At 45.3% G+C, this 21,949-nt stretch overlaps 1 protein-coding gene across 1 annotated transcript in view; it reads right to left on the bottom strand.

Annotated features, from left to right (window-relative positions):
• Nucleotides 1-21,949, bottom strand: part of NFATC2 (nuclear factor of activated T cells 2) — a gene marked incomplete at both ends in the record, with an annotated part of 75,388 nt that overhangs the window by 33,454 nt on the left and 19,985 nt on the right. Inside the window, 3 exons of the mRNA XM_079543226.1 lie at nt 8,777-8,917; nt 18,386-18,558; nt 19,898-20,100. Of these exons, the coding sequence (XP_079399352.1) occupies nt 8,777-8,917; nt 18,386-18,558; nt 19,898-20,100 (517 nt within the window). The remainder of the gene's footprint in view (nt 1-8,776; nt 8,918-18,385; nt 18,559-19,897; nt 20,101-21,949) is intronic.

The following is a 21,949-nucleotide window of genomic DNA, read 5'->3' as shown; positions in this document are numbered from 1 at the left end:
ACCACTGGGAACCTCCATGTAATAAAATGAGTCACACCAGGATGCGATGACTAAGTGGGAGAATAGGGAATTCCACTCCCCGTGCCAGCTTTTTATATGATCGATTTTCTGTCAACAGGTGATGGGAGCTTGTCTCTCTGCCATTTGTTTATTCCCAGAATTATTATTTTTTAATTTTCTCTTTAAACAATTAAGATTCAGAGCTGAATAACGAGGACCAGGCATGCTGCCACCAGGCGCCCCCATAGCAAACAGCGAGCCAGGGAATCCAGGCCAGTAGGGGCTGCCTGTGTTAATAAGGATTTACCAGCTGTAAAATTCCAAAATCTTGTGTCATACGGGGAAACCTTCCAAAACACTGGATTCCACCCTGTCTCGCTGAGCCTCTGACAGCTATGGCAACTCCATTTCTGCAGCCACACACTCTTTTGCATTTTTGTCTGTGTGATCCTTAGATTTTTTCCTGTTTTGCAGTGTTTTTCTGAGATCCCCAGCTTCATGTCTAACAGCCGTCCCGAGGGACTGCAAGCACACCTGGCTCCAGCAGAACATTTGGCCACGCGGTGAACCTGTGCGCAGAAAGATTTGCTGGGCTTTCAGCAGCTACGGTTGCAAGAAGCAGCAGCAGATGTCCTGTCTACCCTGAGACACCCCAATCTGCTAAACAAAAAAGGACAAACTCAAATCTGTCCGATTAACACTTGTTACTCTGCAGCATTCACAACTGATGATACCTGCTGGATGTCTTTCTCTTTTGCTCAGAAAGAACAAACAGAAAAGAAACTCAGAGAAAACAATCTCCCCCCAACCCTTCCTAGTTCTGACTTTCTTTTGCAGCAACAACTACCAAGCAGTCAATACAGTGCGCTGCAAGGCATAGTAAGAAGAGGAGATTAATCTGTAAGATGATCACTTTCAGCTAACATAAAAATCAGATGGGCCTCCTGACACAGAGAGCAGTAATGTTCACCCTGTGTCATCCCATTCATCGCTCTGCAGTTGGATATGTGAATGCAGCTTTTAATGCTAAAGTCCAGCCACAAATTGAGCAGAGCAGAAAAAGTGCTAGTAGTGCTTGCGTGCTTCCTACACTATCAGGAAAGGAGCAAGAGAGCAAATTTGTTTCATATACTAGCTGCAGAACTTCACATATTGTGAACAAATGGAATTATTTCAAACTACAGTACCACTCTTAGTTTTGCTAACTCCATAAATATCCCCAAAGATTTGTGCTTTCTTCCTTAGCCTTTTCCATAACAAAATAAACAGTAGTTTGTTGGTTTGTTTTCACCATTTTGCCTCAGATTAAGATTACAAACCTACACTGTGATGGACAGTCAGCAGTGTGTGTGACTGAGTTGTGACCAGGTGCTAAAGATAGGTTCTGCTCCTCTCAGTTCTCTACTGCTTAAACCTTCTATTTCAGTTCCCTGGTTTAGAAACCCAGTGAGAGAGCTGAAGCTTCCAGTTTGCACGATAGCTTTAATGTTGTTTGCTGAACCGAGATACAAAACATCTCTGTTCAATGCACATGGGGAAAAAAAATGAAAGTTCCAAAATGTTTTGGGTTTCTCTTTGATTTGCTGAGTAAGCTGCATCAATAATTTTGCATCATGAAGTTCAAAGAGAAAATTGTTGGAAGTCGTCAATGATCAAAAAGACATTTTGTGATCACTGACAAAATCGTCAGACAGATGACTGCCATCCAGTCCCTTGTCTGGGGCATGGGGAGGCGTTTCAGGCTTGTCACAACAGAAAAGGGGAACATTGCTCTAGATGATCTTATGATTTCCTTTCACATCTCCCACAAAAGATGCCAATCTTCAGCCCCAGCTCCTCACTGTTATCAACACACAAGCCAACTTCTGTTCACACTTTGTGTCATAATGCCCTCCCATCACAGTTTTCTACAGCAAACTGTGCTGTCCAGAAGACTGTCTCACATTTCAAGTTGTGACTGTGAGCAGATAAACATCAACTTACACAACTACAACAAGTATGGGCTGCAAAAGGCACTTCCTGCATAGGGGAGCACTTGCAATAGTGTCAGCCAGTACATGCCTTGGGATTCACACATGTGAGGCAACACTGACTCCAGACTCAGCCTCCAAAGGGGCTGCAGCTCAAACAACCCTTCTTCAGGCTGCCCTACTGCTCCCTTTGGGGCCTGGCAGCACACAGCTGAGAGATCACTGCTCCAAAACCACTTCTTGAAGTCTCACCATTAGCAAAGGATTTACCCCATCTCACTGGACATTTTGGCTGCTTTTCATAAGCAAGACCCCTGATCACTTGCTACAGCTGAATACCAGAAGGGTGGAATATAAGAAGCTATAAATTCTTAATTTCTTATATTTGTATTCTTTTGTGTATTTTAACTAAATATATATGTAACAAATAATCACTCTTTCCATCAGTAAGTTGTAAATGTAAAACCTTTCTAGGGAGCTGTGATTTCCTTTTAACTTTTGCAGGGAGTGGTGCAGGAAGATTGATAGCATCATTGGGTCTAACTTATTGTGCTTTATAAACGAGAACTTTTCTAGCAAGTGGAAATCTCAGAATCTGCTCCCTCGCAATACAATAGCAATGCTGAAAACTGAGTTTGAAAGCAAAATCCCTACAGATCCTGTTTGTTTGCTTTTAAAATTGAAAGTAGTCTGTTGCGAAGAAACGCAGTGATTTGCTCAGAATTAAAATAAAGTACATGTCTACAGGAAGAGATGTACTGAAGAGCTGGAAACTGGAGAGAGAGCACAAGTCGTACAGATGTCATTAGAACAGTTACTGTCATTGTTATTCTAGTGATAGGCAAGTCATTGCAAGGGATGCAAATGTAGGAGACTGAGATAAAACAGGAACACGGCTGCTTCTGAGTACACAACCCATTGCAGTTAGTATAGCTGGATGTGCAATGAGAGCCTATCTCCCACAGCCACCTCCAATGGACAGCAACACATAAATGTGCACGAGAAGCACAAAGTGCCAGCCTTAGGACAGGCACACGCTGCAGGCCAGATGCTCACCTGGAGCTGCACATGAAGGCGTGTGCTACTGAGGTGTATGGGCATGGTGGTAACACAACAAACTGCAAACTGTGTTCTAAATGTTTTAGTAAAGCTGTCAGATATGACAGAGGGGGTAAAGGATGGAGCTAGAGGAGGTACAGGACAGAAGAGAGAGAGGAAAGAAGAAAGCTGATGGGACTTTCCACTCCTGCTGTTCCGAGTGCTAGCACAAGCTCCCTGGCTTGTACCTGGGCTGCAGAGCTCAGTGCCTCCATTCACACACAGCAGTACAGGCACTGCACAGAAGAAAGATTCAACTCACTGCTGTCACTGACTCCCAGCGCAGACTGGCATGCACACTGAACATAGCAGTCCTGATCCTGCCCTGCAGTCAGCTCTCCTGAAAGCAGCAGATGTTCAGGTACGCTCAGATTCATCCGCTCCAGATAACATCATCCTAAGAAACCCCCTTAGAAAAACTAAATTACTGAGACAGACACGTAGAAGAACTCAAGGGAAAACAAACCAACAACAACAAAATCCTAGAACTCTATTGCTTGAATCTGGAGGCTGGAAAGATTTATTTTTGTTAAATGGACTTTGAATGTCCATGCTTCAGAGACCTGACAGCTGCATCAGTTCAAAGGGCGCAGAGAGCACCACCTCCTCCCCCTGCACTGCGCCGCTGAACTGGAAGATTTGTGGTGGATCTCCTCCAAAGATGAACGCTTTCTGTTTGGGTTGTTCCTCCACCACCCACATTGTCCTAGCAATGATTCATGATGTCCATGTGGCCACCATAAGAGTTTGGCACGGGAAAGCCAGTCCATTTGCACTTTTCTCCTGGAGAAACACGGAACTTCTCTATCACTCACAGCAGAGCAGCAGTAACCAGTATACAAATGGGAGTAAACAACGCAACCAACAGCATCTGACTTGCAAATTATTACATGATAATTAAAACAAATACAAGGGGGTATTCCCAAACTGTTGTGTGGTTTTTTTAAACTGCATTGTAAGATGTGAGCCATAACCAAACTACAACACCCCTGAGCTTTAGCATATTCAAAGCCCTCGATAGCCACAGGATTGCTTTCCCAGCTCTCTCTTCCAGATCACAATTGAAAAAATACACATGCTTCAAAAATTTCTATCTGGATAATCCCACCCAGTAACTTCCCCTGACCTATTTTTATTCAGATAGATAGGCTCAGTTAGGTTTCTCTGAGTTCAGATCTTGAACCCAGCTCTGCTTTTGTGTGTGCTGACTGGCTCTTTCTAATGCATGAGCTTCCCTGCCATGCAGCAGCTAGACATTACAAGTGCTCAGCAGGAAGACACAACCTTAAAAAGAGCTTAGAACTATAATGCTTGCATGTTGGTAAACCTTAGCATTAAGAAAATGAATTATATTTAGGCATCAGCAGTTCAAACACAAGCACTTCATCCCCTCTATCACACACAAAGCACTGAGCTCCAGCCTCTTCAGTTTGTTTCCTGCTGCCATTTCCTGTGGCAAGCCTAGAATGAATCCTTTACAGACTTCTTGGTGGCGAGTTAATTGCACTAGTTTGTAGTTAGCATACAAAAAGGCAGCTAATTTCATAATGAAATCGCAACGTAATTTTAGGAGTATTCTTTATTTTCCAGGTATTTCTAGGGAGAAAATGGCATCTATTGTGCTCTGTAACAGAGATGTAAAAACTATTCATTATTGTTCTCAGAGCCAAGCTTCTCTGTGTCACAGCAATGAGTGAACAATTGCCTACAAAATCCAGAGGAAATTGGAGAATGCTTTAAGTATCCATCTGAAGAGTAAAACCTAACTGACAGCTGTGAGCCCCTAGAGCAGGTTACTCCAGTCTGTAGAACTTCAGCAGCGGCACCTGGCTCCCTGCAGACACCTCCATAGCCCAGGCCCTGGGTAGAGCCAGGTGGTGGAATGTCTGTGAAACCCTGAGCAGCAGAACACCTCCCTGCACAGATGTACTTGCACAAAAGTTTTGGGGGAAAAAAGGGATTTGCTACTCTAATCTTAAATCCAGACAAACAAGCCAAACCAAGAACATCAGCAGAGTACAGCATGCCAAAAGCCATTAGATACTTGTCCACACTGCTGTTCTCACCCTTGCTGTTACTGGTAGAGCTAAAACTAGTGGCAAAGGTGGGAAATCAAATAGCGCTTGCTGGCACAGAGAAGGCTTGTGGCTGTTAAATGAAACTCAGAGAAAACTGTGCTTCCCCTGAGAGCTGCTGCATGTTCCTGCCTTCACAAAAGCCCCTGTTCTTACTCTTCAAGGGCAGCATCGTGAGTTGGGAGAGGACGCGACAGGCAGGGTCACGCGAGCAGCAAGCAATCCACCCACCTTCATGTTTATTGTGGTTTACTTTGCTGCTGAGCAGCTTATCAGAGCTCCCTGCACAGTGCTGTGCAGACAGACGCTGCAGCAAGCAAGCTCTCCGGGGTGAGTGCAGTATCCACCTCCTCCTTCCACCCAGCAACATTTCTAATTGAGAAACTCTGCTGCAGAACTGGCCTTTTTTACTGTGTTCATGCAGCCTAACACAATAACAACCAGGCACGGAACTGTAACAATAATTTGAATAGTCCACAGTTCATAAAGGGAGAAGCTGAAAGTCACAGGTGAGTAAGATCCTAACTTTCAGACTGGCTGGGACACTCGTTAATCTGTACAAGCTCCACAGAAAGGCTTTATTCTCCATCTACTGCATTCAGCTGAAGTTACATCAGCCCCTGAATGATTTGTATATCCAGCTCATTTTCTGAACCTTCTTCATCTTAACGGGTATCTATTAAAGAAAGAAACCTTCACACTAGAAGCACTTCAGGGCATATCTGAGAGAGTTATTGCCGAATTATAAAGCAGTGCATGGACACAGAAAGAATTACTACCAAGCTTGCAGCAGAGCGCAGTCCCTCAGACACACTACAGACCACCAAACTGTGTACACACTTCTGATCCAGACAAAAGGTTTAAATTTACGCTTCCCAGACTCCAAACATCCCCTCTGCCAATCATTTCTCCAAAGTCTAGCAGCTCGGGGTTGGCTGCAGAGGTAGCGGGGGAGCAGTGCAGGATGTGGAATGCCAGCATGCAAATCTCTGCTCCAGACTGAGCGCTGCTGCTGGGCTAAGTCATGGCTCTCCACTACCAGGAGGTAAAAAAAGAAAAAAAAAAAAAAAAGTGCAGTTTCCCCAGTAGCGAAGAAAAGCTTTAGATTTAGTGTGGAAAATGTTGTTGTCCTTCTTACTTTCTAACATCTATTCCAGACAGAGTCTTCTCTACTCTCATACGGAAATAAGGGCTGGGCACTTCAGATGTTTCCTCGAAATGGCATTAAGAGCTACCTCCTTTTTAGTGTATCATCTCCTTTAGTTACTGCACAGCATTCTTGGGACAGGTACCATCGCGGGCTGCCAAGCATGTTCCCATGCACCTTCATGATTCGCTGACACGGACGGAACAGTGGCAGCATAGAGGGAAGGAATTAAAACATGGGCTCAAAAGGAAACCAAGAGTGCCAAGAAAACTGCACTGACTGCACAGGCTCTTCGGAGCCCTCACAGCTCAGAGCCCTATTGACCCTTACTGAGAAACAGCATGCCTTGCAGATGCTGTGAGAAGAAATAGACCCCTAGCATACTTTTTGTCCCCCCACTTTCACCAGTGGATGCCCATATACATTAATGCTTGGTTTGATTCTTATTTTTTGCCAAAAGCATTTCCCAATAAATCACAGACATGCAATGAAATTTCTTAAATCCCTCCTTGCCAGTCACTCGATACAGTGCTTATGCCTTCTCTGCCATAGTTCACTGACAGGAAACATATGAACAGTGTTTTCTTAGCAGCACAGAGACTGCAAAGTTGACATAAAACAAACTACTGCTTTTTAGTACTGCTAATTCCTTTGTCTCACTGAAACCAACAGGAGTAAAGGATGGCAGACTCTGGCCCTTCATACTGCTAAGTGCTTTTCTGTTCCCTGGCCGTTGTTACAATCCTCGCAGAGCACATTATTCAGAATGCAGAAATCAAGCCTAAATTAAACAAGTCCAGACCATCTACAAATGAACAAATGTCACTTTGTAAAACAGCCTTAGAAAATCCAGTAAGATACAAATACTGCTTAGTGAAGGGAGATGAAATGCCTGCCAATGCATGATAGAAAAGAAACAATTTCCACTCCCAGAAAACATGTTACTACAGCAGAATGCTGGATTTCTGCTGCCCACCTGAACTGTCAGAGCTCACTAAGTATACGTTCTGGGGTAAGGTATTTGAGTCAGAAATCAAGTGATGTCTATTATGGCATGCCATTAGGAAAACACAGTAACAGGAACTCAGCAAAAGCAGCAGAGGTGATGCTAGGCAATTAAATAACTCCCTGTAACCACTCATTATTATTTACATTCATCCAACACCAACCAGGGCTTGGGATCATCTTGTACTGACTCTATGTAAGTCAAGCAAATAAATAGCAAAGATGAAAGGAGAAGAGAGAGAATTTAAAATCTGCAGTCATTCTCCCTTCACGGCTGCCCAAGAGCTAGCAACATCACCTGAAAACTTTGGCAAAGACATGATTTAAAACACGCAGCTCTGCTGGAAAAAAAAAATAGTATAGTGCTGTAACAGGTAACTTTTCTCTTTGAACTGATTTGTTTTGCTCCAGCCTGAGCAAAACAGGCTTTTGTGGGTTCCTGTCCTGAGGGTGCATTGGGCCCTGCTGCACAGGTCTGTGTGCAGAATGCAGTGCCAGCCCCCCCAGCAGGGCAGGAGCACGGATGTGCACAGCTGAGACGGCTGCGTAATTTAACCCAATGCCTCAGCTTACAACAGTAATGCTGGGGTGACTTAAACCTGCACAAGCGGAAGCAGTGCAAATTTCAACTATGTTTCAGGGGTGTGTGGTAAAGTTAGAGATTCTTCAGAGAGCTCAGCAGCTGCCTGCCTGGAGATAACTGACACCTAAGAGAAAGGCCCTCACAGAAGCAATACTTGGTCAACACAATATATTTTTATGTTTTGTGGCATTTTGGATTATTTTCCATTTGATTTCAGCATATTTCAACAGTCTTGAACTTCGTTTGCCCATGGAGGCACTGTTTCCCTTCACGCTGGGGAAACATGTTTTTGCTTACGCTTAAAAGGGTTCTTTCTAAGGAGTGATGTGGAAGCAATCAATGTAAAAAGATCTGAAAAGATCTGAAAAAAATGTAAAAATATCTGAAAAAATATAGAAGATGAATAAAAGTATTTTGCTTTGATACCGAAATACACATCATGCACATTTTCCCCCCACAGACTTCTAAGGGCAGAAATCCCAACCTCTGACTGCAATAAGAAATGCTCATCTCAATTATTACTTCTGCAGTATTGTTCACTAAACACGAGATTGAATAAGCACAAGGAGCACGTAGCGGTCATCTCATTTCTTTGATAATGCATCCTTTTTCCACTGATTCCCAGTGTCTGTATTGTTGTGAGCCTTCCCCACGACGTGGCTTTGATTTACTTTCCAACAGCGCCTGCAAGGCCAACGATGCAGATGTTTGCTCCCAGGGCTAATTTCACTCACATGGTTAACTCAAGTCAAGAGATTTGGTTTTACTTAGCGCAACCTGAAGGGGATTACTCACTGGAGTAGGGCTGAGCACAAACCATAGGACAACACCACGAGACACAACAGTACTGCAGATTTGCCTTGTTTCATTAGGGAAAGCGAGGAAAAAACTGCCTTACCTGAAGTTTTCTCTGTGAACACCACCTTGGACTCCGCTGTGAAATTCTGTCCTGTCAGGATCATCTGTTGCCCTCCATACACGAGGCAACTATCAATGTCTTGTCTTTCAACCATCGGAAGTTCATGAGCAGACCTTTGGGCTGCGGACAAAATACAGACATGAATGAAATCAACTCTGTTTTACCAGCACTTTCCAAATCTGCCCAGAACTATCCACAGATTGATCTTGTCATCGTTACCATCCGCTGACTGCCAAAGCAGCTTCTCCAGGGTGCTAAATTTAGGTTTGAGAGGGAAAAATAAACTTACTCAAGGCATTTTATTTGGAAACATTCAGGAGCTGGCTGCAGCATTCAGCTGTGCTGGCCTTACTCCTTGTCCTTGAAAAAGGACAGCTTGGATGAATGAGCTGGAACTTGCCCATGTCTGTTTCCAAATAAATGGCCAAATTTTCAAGTGCAGGCACACTACAGCACTGGAGCCCAAAAATTCCACCTGCAGAGAGGATTCCACTGAATAATACCAAATTCCTTCAGAAAAAAAAAATAAAAATAAACCTTTTCTACAAACACCCACTGCCTCCCACAGACCATGCCCAATGCCAGCCCAGCTCCGTGCGGCTGCCACAGCAGCACTGTCTCCATGGGCACTGAGAGCCCACACACAGCTGGGGGCAATCACAGAGCCGTGGGGGCACAGCAGCCCCAGTTTTTTGCAATTCTCTCTATCCCCACTCAGAAAACCCAGAAAGCACCACCTCTCCTCCTGCGTTCCGTTCCTCCCATCAAAACAGCCATGTGCGGGGTCAGGAAAGCGGCAGAGGGTCCTGCTCACCTTCCCTGTGAGCCCACCTTAACCCACTGCTCACTCAGCAGAAGCCGAAGAAAGCAACACGAGAATCATTCCCTGCAACACAGACAGCTGGAAAACATCAGGAGCTTCCCTGTGAGCAGACCAGGTGGGCAGCAGTTTGGGGCTGGTGAGCTGCGAGTTCGTGACCCGCACTCAAACTCCTCCAGATTCATCCACCCCAACTGGAAAGGCCTCCAGAGGATGCCGCTCATCTATTTAGCAGCTGCCTTGGCTGGATTTTAACTTTCTGTAACAAAAAGCAAGCTCCCAAGAGGCCCTGAGCACTTGTGTCTTGCCTTCACTGGACACCAATCAGTGCTTGGCCAAAAATAATGAAATGTTATCCTACACACTCATGTTGGGCTTCCACTCTCACATGGGCAGAGCTGTGGTGCAGGCATCCTTTTCATCATTCACTGCTCTGCAACCTTACAAGAACCGAAAATCTGAAGCTCTTGGCTGCATAGAGAGCTGCCCAAATTCTCTCACTGCAGCAAAACAAAGTTGGTATATTTGGGGGGAAAACACAAGCATTAAACCATGCGGACAGACATGCAGGGGAGAGGAGGGCAAGTTTTCTAGTAAGGACAAGCTCAGTGGAAGCTCTTCTGCAGTCTGACAACTTTTGCTCTTGTTAGAAATACTAATAAGTCAATATCTGTAAGTTTCTTATGCCGTTCAAAAGGCATTTTTTTAAATCTATTTAAAACAACCTTATGACTCACTGTTCCCTTCAAATATATTACAACAGCTGGGCTAAGATGCTGCCAATTAAGACTATATATTCAGATTACTTTCACAGAAGCTGCTAATTTCTTTCACATGGCTGCATGATTAATTCCAAGCCCTAAATCCTCACACTTTTGATGAGTTCATAATTGGATTTATCACAAAGGTTTGAAACCTCAAAGACTTACGAGTTAACAGCAACAACCAAGATCGTGTCCATAACACTCAAGAGAAAATGTAGCTATGCTTCGCCCCAAACACTGTTTATTTCTATTCAATCCACAGAGTTCACTTCCTGAGTGTCCCAAATTTTCAAAATTACAGATTAATCTACATCTCCTACTGACTTCAGTGCCTTAACAGAGTGCTTTGTAACCTGCCATCCCTTCGATCAGTGGCTTGCAAGGCTTTTTCAGGCTGAAGGAGAACAAATTTTAGCCTGGAAATAACCATCTGACTCATCTTAATTACATTTGGATCCAGGCAAGTTGGAAATGGCTGCTGAAGACCAAGTCTCTGTTCAACTTCCATCCAGCACAATGTTTGTGTACGCTGCGATGACCTACCAGGGAGCCGGGGAGGCAGCAGGTACACTGGGGAACCCTGATGCCATCCTCAGCCAAGCAGGGCAGCTGAGCAATACTGCCTGAAGTCTGCAGCGTGCAGAGGAGTCCTGGGGTTTCCTGACGCAGCCCCATACTGGCCAGCAGCAGGCTGGGGCAAAGCTACACGCAGGCACAGCTACAGGCTATGGGCATCTCCAGAAGAGCTTTTAACCAGACCCAGAATTAATAACTTATAGGTGTATGCTTATAGGTGCACAAAACCCACACCTACTTTAAACGTGCAGCAGAACAATGTCATTTAGAAATTTTCCAGTTGAGTTTCACAGTGTAGATACCATGCCAAAGGGAAAGGTGGAGGAATTCAGGTACCTACTGAGCACCAGGCTTCCTCTAGCATGTTCTGCCTGCACTGTTCTCTGGGTGGTTTGCAAACCATTTTCCAAAAAAACAGTTTTAATTTTCCGAGATCTTATTTTTCACCCAGGCCTGCAAGAACATCTCGCCCCCTTCCCCATTTTCACTGGAAGGGAGGCTCCAGGTTCGGCATGGAACTGCCTCAATAGGATTACTTTTTTTTCCTCTGCAAGAAATATTAATTGCCAATAAATCCCCTTCCTCTATGGCTCATGATGGGTGGACTGTATGCAATAATTTCACACTATTCCCTCTCTTCCCCCAGGGGTTGACACTTCATAAAGTGACCTACAGCTACTGGAGTTTATGAGCTTTGAATAAACAAAACACTGTTGATTTAACCAGTTGGGGTGTTTACTTTCAATAGCAACAGTTACTGACATAAGGCAGCAAAGCAAATGCTATAGAAATACTCACACTTGGCCTGAAGCAGTGTGTCAACCTATTAATAGGGGGCATTATTTTTCTATTTTATTTGACTGTCTGCAAATCAAGATGTCATGGATGCACAGTGCCAAGAAACACAATGCACACAGTGACACAAGAGAGAAAGGCAGCGGCCGTCCCAGCCACTGCACCACCTCTGGGCAGCCTCAGCTGGGAGGGATGCAGTCCCTGTGCCTGCTGCCCTGCACACAGGGCCCACACGCTGCTGCCATGTCACACAACCTGTCCCCTTAGCCTCCCTTCCTGTGCCAGCTGGCGGAAGAAGGGTAAAGGCTACCTAAACCTCTAGGCTGGTGGGCTGAATGCGGCACATGGAATGCACAAGCCTGTGGGCTGACCATAAGCAAAGTGCCGAGGCAAGGAGGTTTTTCTTCCTTCCTCACCTGCCCACAAGCACCTACAATTGGTCCTTTTTTGGCAGAGAGGCTTTTGGGTTTTTAGGAAGAAAAGGGTATATTTTGAGACAGTGACTACCTGGAAGCATCTATTGTGGCTCCAAATGCACCCCAGGAAAGTGTCACTCATACGAGCCCCTTAGGAAATCTCAGCTCTGCCTGTGAGTCCCTCCATCTCCCCATCAGCACGACTCCTCCATGTATCCCCTGGATGAGCAGCTCCAGCCCTGCCTGAGCATCGTGTTTCCTTCCACTGCCTTGGAGGCTTTCCAGGTGCTGCCTTGTCTTGCCCAAATGCTGACTCGTTTTATGAGGAGTCTTAACTGAAGCTAAATGTATCTTAACAGCTTCCAGAGAGGAACTGTCTAGGCAATCTCTCTTCTCCATGAGCAATGAGCGAGGGCCGGATCCGGGAAGGTAGGCAGAGTGAAAACACTGCTGTGATCTGCCTCTGGGGAGGAAAAGGCTTGCGAGCTCTGCACAGAGCAGCGCAGGTCTGATAATTGCCTGCAGGGCAGACACTCCATAGCCTCTTTCTATCAGTGCAGGTTTTCAATGCCTTATTCTGCTGCGTGGCTGAAGGCTTCCATGCAAATTTCTGTGTAGCAGAGGCCAAAGAATAGCTGCTCTGTGCTATCTTGCTGACATCTGCCGCAACTCTGGATCCGGAGCTTAAGTTGCCTCTCTGTCCTTACATCTGATCCTATAGTTGAGCACAGTTCAGAAGCGATCTTATCCTGGCTGATGAAAAGCAGGACTGAGGACCACCCACAACTCAGAGGACAAAGCTGGCATTACGTCTAGTTACCTCTGTCATCACAAGCCAAGTAAACTAAAATTGAGATACTGAAAGAGGACTCCAGACCTGCACCCCAGCACAGCAGTTGTCCCAGGCCAAATGTCCAGATCTCTCTTTGGGACCTCCTGCTCCCACCACATCCCCAGCAGCCCCAGCCTGCTGGAAGCCTTCACACCATGACTCCCAACCCCAACATGACTTTTCAAACCCCCAAAGGCTCCTGGCTGAAGCCACCAGTTCCTGTTGGGTTGGAGAAGGGCAAGGAGAGCAGTCTGTCTGATGCTAAAAAGAACCCTAAATCCTAGAAGCAACAGCAGTGCCTTAGCAGCAGCGTAATTTGTTGTGGGATTAATTCTTCCACCTCAGTGCAAACCTTAATGAGCCAAAGTAAATATCTCTTTCCTCCTGTCACTCTGTGTTTATTTACTGCAAACTGCTTGCCTGTGGGAGGACTGATAGGAGCAGCACTCCTGTGCCCTCTGCTTACCCAGTGCATTAATGTCCTGAGAGACTTTGATCCCATTCATCACACACTGAAGCACCCTGAGCTCTCTGGGTGGGCAGAGAGTTGAAGGCTGGGAGCTGCATGGTGGGACTGGAGAGGACCAAGGACAGCAGGGTGGGAGGATTTACCTCGTGCTAAGATCATCGGGTAGCAGAAGGCTTAAGTGAGAACCAAGTAAATAAAGCAGATTTCCAACCATTGCGATGTGAAGCCTTGAAATCTGATCTAAATGCTACCAAAAAAAGAACCCAGGATGGGATGACAACAGTTTCCAACTTGTTACCAGCACGACTTAATAGCAGTTCGTACAGAGCCATCCAAGAAAAAAAAAAAACCACCAAGAATAGAGGACTTTTCCCCACCTCCTTCTCTGCACATAATTTATTTTATGATGCCTATGTGAAGAAGGAGTGACAAGCACTGATGGCAGCAGTGTCAGATAAGTATGATACTTTCTATGAACTGCAGCCAGCTCAACAAACCAGCATGTGATTAATGACAGGAAAACCATGGCCTCGGTTCACTTCCCTGTCGATCATCTCTGCGGGTATGCACAGCATTTCCCTTATATCCCTTGTGGAGGAGATCTGCTGAGCTTAAATTATGCTCAGAAATCCATGGTCTGCATAATAGGCTGGGTCGCTTACTTTTACCAACAGCAGTACTGCAAAGGCATAAAGTAAACTGAAGGCTTGCAGCCTGCAGAAAGGGTGGGCATTCTCTTTCTGACTCAGATTTTCCAGATTAAAATCTTCTGGTTGCACACTGAAAGTGGCAAAAGATGTCAGAACTAACTGTTAAATTCTGTGCTTTAGGAGAGAGACAAATTTCACTTTGGGAAAAGCAGCAGTTTTTGCATGAGCTGCATTATGGAGAACTGCACGTCTTGAAACGGAAGCGAACAGGGGAGATTCCCTGAATTCAACTGGAAACCATGCTACTCTCATAATAATCACATTTCTGGTTAAAATTGCAGATGAGTATCTCTCAGGTGCAAAGAGATCATTTGCTTCTATGCCTTTGTCTCAGTAAAGCAGGGCTCCTTCTTGCCTGCCACTGTATTCCAGCCAGCACAACTCGCGGCCGAGGAAAAGCGCTCGCTGCTTTGCCAGGACAGCATTCTTTCAAATGACTAGCTCTTTCCTCTGGAGTTATTAATGTGTCAAATATCATAGGCTCAGATTGTCTAATATGGGAAAATCTACTAGAAGGAGAGAAAAATAAAGGAAACTTCCAGGGAAATTGATTGAAGGGAAATAAGATATTTGACCCGATTTAGTGGAACAAAATACTGTCAATAATAGAAACTATTTTAAATTCCTTAGCTGGACACACTGTTCTTCAGTAATAAGCTTTGTTTGTTTTGTTTTTACCACCGTGGAATATCTATTATAAGAACAAGGTTTTAGAATTTTTCTCTCTCTCGTGCCAAGTGTCATCATTTGTATTTTAAGGGATTTGTGAGCACAGCTTAGTTTCAGCAAACACAGATTATATGAAACAAGAACTGTGAGATGCTTTGGGAAGCTTTGACCACGATCCACTAGAATTAAACCCTGTGACAATGCGAGTGGGGGACTCCCACCCTTACATTCACATCTCACAGATGTTTGCACTGCCCATTGTTAGCAGCACGAAGAAAAGCAGGCAGTCTCTCACAGGTGCTTTTGTGGCTGCTCTGAAATGCCTTCAATGCTGCTACTTCCCCACCCCACAGATATCTCAGCCAAGGAGCAGAGATACGACTCCAGTGATCAGCCACTCACCAAGAAACAGGCTTCAGCTCGTAGGGAGCATCAAAAGAAACATACAGAACCAATATTACAGATATTGTTGGAATGGATTGAAAATAACAACCAGGTCTCCGAACACCAAAACTCCCCAGGGGCAATTCACTGCGTGCCTTGTTGTTGTTATGGCTGCACATGAAGGGCCAAGTTAACTGCAGGACTCTTCGTGGCTGAGATTTCACCCCCTTGCGTGACAGCAGCTGTTTGCAGCTCTGTGATGGCTGCTCTGATCTCAGACGTGCTGTGGTGATGATGACAATACTGTATTTTGGCAGCAAAGGACTGCAACTGAGAGGCACTTTGCTCTAATTGTATTCTCGGTACTTTCAGAGATTAGGACTCATGCTCAGGCTCAGATTTGAGGTCAGCAAGGAGCAACGGTCAAAAGAGATTTTTCTCACCCTTCCAGCGCCACACCTCCAACACAGCAGCTTCTTTCTCCCTGCCTAAGTGATAGCCTGTTACAATTATCAGAGGGCTCTCAGATGCCTTTGCCTCCTCAGAGGCTTCAGAACAAATCAACAGGCAAAAGGATAAGACCTCTGCGAGCTGCTGAATGCGCAGCATGTCTGGATCGAGGTCCATTTTCAGGCATAACTGATCATTTAACAACGTAGCACCTCTGTGTTCCTCCCACACAGCTGCCTGGGGAGGAACTTGCTCCGGATGGCTCTTTGAACCTGTGAAATCCCCTCCTAAAACCTGTCAAGTGCTGAACGTGACACAGATGAGGCAGAACCAAATCGCCCCCTAGAAAGGCAGATACTTCACAGTTGTTGCTTCATTGCAGCTAATGATCTGCTGACACCGGTGGGAGTTTTTAGCCGGGATCAGCTTCTGCTGAGGAGAGCACTCAGATGTTCTGTTGGTAGCAACAGCGCTCTCCAGGGAACCCCACTGCTGGGGAAACAGCAGTTCTCTATCCTAAAGCTGCTACTTACTGAGGCTTTCCCGGTGAGACATCATTAACAGCTACCAGACAGAAGAGATCTTCCAGGGGAGGCCGTGGGGAGAAGGGCTCCCACGCGGCCACGTCAAAAAAACAAAAAGCAAACAGTGGAGAAAAAGAGAATCCCAGCAGCACAGAAAGGGGGAAACTGGGATGCAAGGAGGAAACGCCTCGGAGCCCCAGCGTGCTCCTGCTATGCCACGGTGTGTCAGGTTGCCTGAGCCAATCTGAGCACTGCGACGTGAGCAGGCTGTGAGAAACTTTGACTGCCATCTCTGGTGTGATTCAGTCCGTGTCAGCAGTGCTGGCTGAGCCAACCCATGGCTTTAACCATCTTCCAGAACTGGGCTGCCATCAAGAAGCGCTACTTAAATGCAAAAGCCCCGTAAACATGTAACACACTCTCAATGGAAGAGGCTTACTTCTCCAGATCACTTCACACTCTATTTCCATGAGTTCAGGAAAATGCATCTCTCATACATGCTTTCTTATCTGCCTAACTATCATTGGTTACGATCAATTCAGTTATAATAAACTTATTATTTAATTATAAGAAAGCTATAAATAGGCCACTTGACTAGTATCTTCACCTTTGGCTTTTTTATGCCTCTAGGACTCATCTAAGTAAGCACATCTCAGCATGAATGCCTAGACATCTTAAACAAGCTGGTGCAAATAGTCATTGCACAGGCAAATTAGGTGTGCATGTATGGTTTAGAAAATGTGATCTTGTTCTGTAAACCATGACTGGATTTCTGCTTGAATGCTCATCAGTGATGGGCACAAATACAGTGTATTTGCGGAAGGGTCTTAGAACTGCTCAGCTCGCTCTTTGTGAAAGTGGTGTTTGGTTTTCTGGTAGGAGGATTGGAATAACTGGGGTGTCGTTGGTGAGTTCACGCACAACCCAGGGACCATCCATCTGGACCCGTGCTATTTGTCTGCACGGCTCACCTACCTGTCACATCCACAGTTTCCCCACCTGAGTAGGTCCCCGTTACAAGAAAAACGTTTTCACTTGGAAAAGAAACCAAGGAAGAAACCAGGTGATCCTTTCCTGCGATTCCTTTCCTGCCACAGAATGTGCAGTTTACTGAATGTCTCCTCTAGCACATGGACCTTTGTTTCAGCAGGGACACACCTGGGGCCGCTACCATTTCAGTCATTTGGTCACATAGAGAATCCTGTCTCCCCTGGAGACAGCTGGTAGTTACTCTCACTGCTCTTCACTCCCATCACAGTGCCCAGAAACTCTGCTTTGATGGTAAAACACTAATAGTTGGCATTCTCTCATAAAAATTGCCAGGAGAATGTACATACCCATCATTATCTCCTTAGCTTTATTTTTAAAATTAATTTCTACTGGTTTGTTGCTTTTTTTTTTTTTTCCCAATGATTCATTAGTTATAGCTGGACTTGATTTTCCATCCAAAGTTGTCTCCTCTCCTGTTATAAGTAGCTGTTATTTAAGCGAGCCTGCCCTCAATATGCACATGGGAAACTCTTCAATGACTTTAACATGATTTAAGGTAAGACAGGTTCTGCTAAAGGGGTGAGTCATACAGCAAAGGAAGAGAAAAACTGTTCATTTTGTATTTGTGAAATCCCCAAACCTCAGAAAAGACACCATTTACCAACAAAAAGCATCACAGGATGCATGTAAACCAGCAGAGTGGGTGGAGCCCTTCCAGAAATGACTGATCCTGGGGGCACCTTGCTGGAGGCCTCTCTTTCTCAGGATGTTTTAACAAGTGGGAGGTGCAGGTTTCTCAGCTTACACACTTATAGAATATGCCCCTAGAAATCAAAACTGTGAGTTTTCTTCTGTCTCTCAGGGGAATACCAGAATAGCCTGGGCTTTCCCTGCTTCAACTGCAGCCTAACGAGCAGCACACACCCCAGCAGCATTATCGCCCAGAAAAGACAACAACCAGGATGGGCCCAAACCTCTAAACCCAACCTGCACTCCATTTCATCTGTGCTCCCATCACAGAGCCGGGACCCAACCCAGGTCTGGATTCCAAGCCTCCACCGCCAGCTTGCAGATAACAAGTTCTGGCTGCACCTTCACTCTACAGACCACTCCTGCACAAACAGCACGATGCAAACACGACCCCAGCTGCACACGCCTGCTGCTTCCCAGCAGATCTCAGGGTACTTACAGCACTCGATGGGGTTTGATGCTGCCTGCAGAGAGATGATGCGGCCGCTGGACTCAGGGATGTGCACGCGGAAGACGAGCCGGACGCGGGTGTTCTTCCTGCCGATGTCCGTCTCACCCTTACGCAGCTCGATGTCCGCGTTCCTCAGCTTCAAAATCCCCGCACAGTCAATGCTGCCAAACACACAGGCCATTTAGAGCGGGCACCACCCAGTAAAAAAGAAAACTCTTCTCTGCTCCCATTCGCCAAAGCACAAAGGGAGGCTGACAGGAGCAGGAGGGGGCAATGAGGGGATGAGGACCGCTGTACCCAGCGCTGCTGCTTAACACTGTGTGCTTATGTGCAGGCTGATTTCTAGCGAGCCCTGTGTAGCACAGCAAACTTGTCTGCTTACAGCAGAGCCCAGGCAAGAGGAAGTGCCAATACAGAGTTGCAGGACCTGAGTTCTTCAGCTCAGAGGGTGCAGTGAGTGCAGGTATCAATGGGCACTGCCAACTTGTTTTTGTATCCATTTGAAAAATAGCACACATTCCATATGAATGAAAATCACTTTTTGGGAGGATAAATCCAACTCAGTTTCCTACCCCCTCACCACTGCTTATATGCAGGGGTTTATTATTCCAGGGTTACTTGTTAGGAAGAGACAGTCATGTTCCATTTAGCACTTGGCTGCTTAAATTTGAAATGCAGGCTTTTATTTACTTCTTTGGATGCAGAGGGAAGGAGAGGCTTAGAGGAAAGGGAGAAATTAGGTATATACTCTATTAAAAAGAAGATATATAAAGAAAGAATGCGGATTTTGCAATGACGCAGGGGGGCTTAAAAACAAAGCCTCTCTGCCAAGTTTGTCAGTATCCTCTGAAGGATGGAGACACAGCCCTTCCCTCTGCAGAGCAATCACTCTCATGCAGTCTGGCACACATTCAAGCCCGAAGTTTCAGACTGGTGCCCACTTCATCCCTCTGCCTCCATAAAACTGCAAGGAATAATACAGAAAAGATGTGCCTGTACTTGCTTTTCTGGTAACCTATTACAACAGGAGAGTGCAATTTCATGGCCAGAGCACTTGGCTGAGCTCAGGAGAGATGTTTTCTATTCCGTTAACTGTTGTAAAAATGAAATGTATGCTTTTCTTCCGCTGTCTACTGCTCCTTGTTCGCATCCCCATGGCATAAGGACTTGAGATCTGAGTCTCATTTTCCTCAGCACCACACCGAACCATTCTGACTTTGGATACAACAGGCAATTACCAGGCTGCAGCAACTGGGGCAAATAGCAAAAACATGTGCGTGCTTAGCTGATGAATGATAACCCTGTTACCAGCTTTCTCCCAGGTACCTGTACCTGTCTGCTCAAACTTTTGTAAAAAGGGCCTTACATTCATTATCATCCAAATGCTTTGGAAAGGGGAGTCTTTCCAGGACAGACATCTTTATCCATTCAAGTTCCTGCTTTCCACGGGAGGAAGAACTTAACATCCACAACTTTGCTAATAAAAAGAAATATGCTTACGTTGCTTTCATGTTGTTTTTGGGTTCCAGTGGGATCTCTAAAACTTTGGTGTTGCCAATAATTTTTTCATAGCTGGTGGTGGTGACAGTTTTTCCCGTAATGCGATGGACTTGATAGAAAGCATGAGGTTTGAGTATCCGTTCATCTGCTGTCCCGATGAAGATCTGAAGACCCAATGGTTTGTTCTCCATGTAACCGTGAAGCTGGCAAGACATTCAGAATCAGTTGTCACACACAGAGCTTGGAATACCCTCATTTCAGCAGAGGTACCGAGATGCTCACAGATATGGAGATCAGGAAGTAAGCCTCTCCAAAAGCAATGCCCCCTATTTATTTCCATGGAAACTACCACAAATACAGATAGTGCAATAACACTGATTGATAGAGTAAATTCTCAGCTACAAAACACTGAATTTTCCAACTTGGTCGTCATCATTAGCTGTGCGTTTTTGCCAGTGATGAACAGGAGCCCGCAAGCTGCACTCATAAAAATCTGCATGGCCATCAGGAGTGCGGGTTGTCTTTCAACATCACTGCTGCTGAAATGCACCACCCACTGCCTCACTGTGCTCACATACACTGTTTGCTCACAGACAGACAAACACTGTATTTTCTGCCCACCATCTTCTTCCCCTAGGGAGGATGTTCTCTGTTAATATCTACTTTTCCACCCCACAAAGCTCTCAGTCTGCAAAATTCTTTAATAGCCTTAAAAATATATATGTTCTTGTTCTTCCAAACACACTCACATGGCGTCGATTCCCTGCTCACTGAAATTCATCCTTCCCCCAGTTGCTGGGGAAGGATGTTGCCTTCAGCCACTCTTTTTGCCTTCCACTAAATCCTATCTGTACAGACAGAGATGGTCTTTTTGTTTTGTGACACAGTGAGGACTTGGCTGAATTAGATGTAAGACGGTAAGAACCCTCTACAGTTCAAAGACATAAAGAAACCCTTCTATAATAAATAACATGTTCCTAAACAGTATTTGCTTCAAGAGAAGCAAGAAAGCCAGAATTTCTTTGTAGGCCAGAAGACAAAGAAATATCTTCTTCTTCATTAACATTCAAAATTACAAATCAAATCATCCTAAATTTCTCACATAACCAAAAATGAAAAACAGACATTTATCTACCACATGGCTAGTGATCTAGCTGAAAGGGAACGTTATAGTCTGAGACACACCAAATTTGTTTTCAATTATTCCATCCACATACAAAAGCTTGATGAAGCTGTGCAAAGCAAACAGAACTAGAAGAACACACAAAAAAGGAAGATTAAGCTAATGGTAATTACGGCAAACCTTTCTTTTTTCTCCTCTTTTTTTTTTTTCCTTTTTCTCTTCTCAGCAGTCAGCAGGAGGTATCTTTGCACAGAAGGACTAATCCCCCCCGGAAGGGGACCACATGCAGCATCAACACGATCCTGGCAACCTTCCTCCAGTATGGCAAATGTAAAGCGACACTCGCTCTGCTAAGCTATCATTACTCACGTAGCACATATTTGCAAGGCACACAAAGATGATGTCCGTGCCCCAGAGACCTTACAGCCTAAAGCTCCATTGAAGCCAACAGACTTAAGCACGGGTCATGCATGGAAGAACCTCAGAACCCAGCCCAGACGCAGCTCAGACATCTACAATAACTCACTCACACAAGCACTCTGCTACGTTGTTAGGAGGGAATTTAGGGTCTGAGGCTCTGCGCCAACGTGCCAATTGGCAGCCAGGCAGAGGAGGAGCAGAGCTGGGCTCCAAGCACAAGAGCTGTTGGTACTGGAGGAGCAACACTGTCTAGAATGTGCTAAATATGATGGCAGCCGTGAGGAGGTTCAGAAAGAGACAGAGTGAGGCAAAAAGAAGACAACAGAGGTCTGGACGACAGGTCTACTGGGAACAGAACTGAGTGTGCAAATCATCCCCTGCTTACCCATGGTGAGGCCCACTAAGCCCAGGTCCTCCAGGAGCAACACTGAAATGCAGCCTAAGCACAGTTCTTTCAAAATCCAGGATTTCCTGGCCTTCAGCAAAAAACCATTGTATGACAAAAAGCC

This window comes from Tetrao urogallus, assembly GCF_951394365.1.
Source record: "Tetrao urogallus genome assembly, chromosome: 16".
NCBI lineage: Eukaryota > Metazoa > Chordata > Aves > Galliformes > Phasianidae > Tetrao > Tetrao urogallus.
This window is presented reverse-complemented; position numbering and strand designations above follow the sequence as displayed.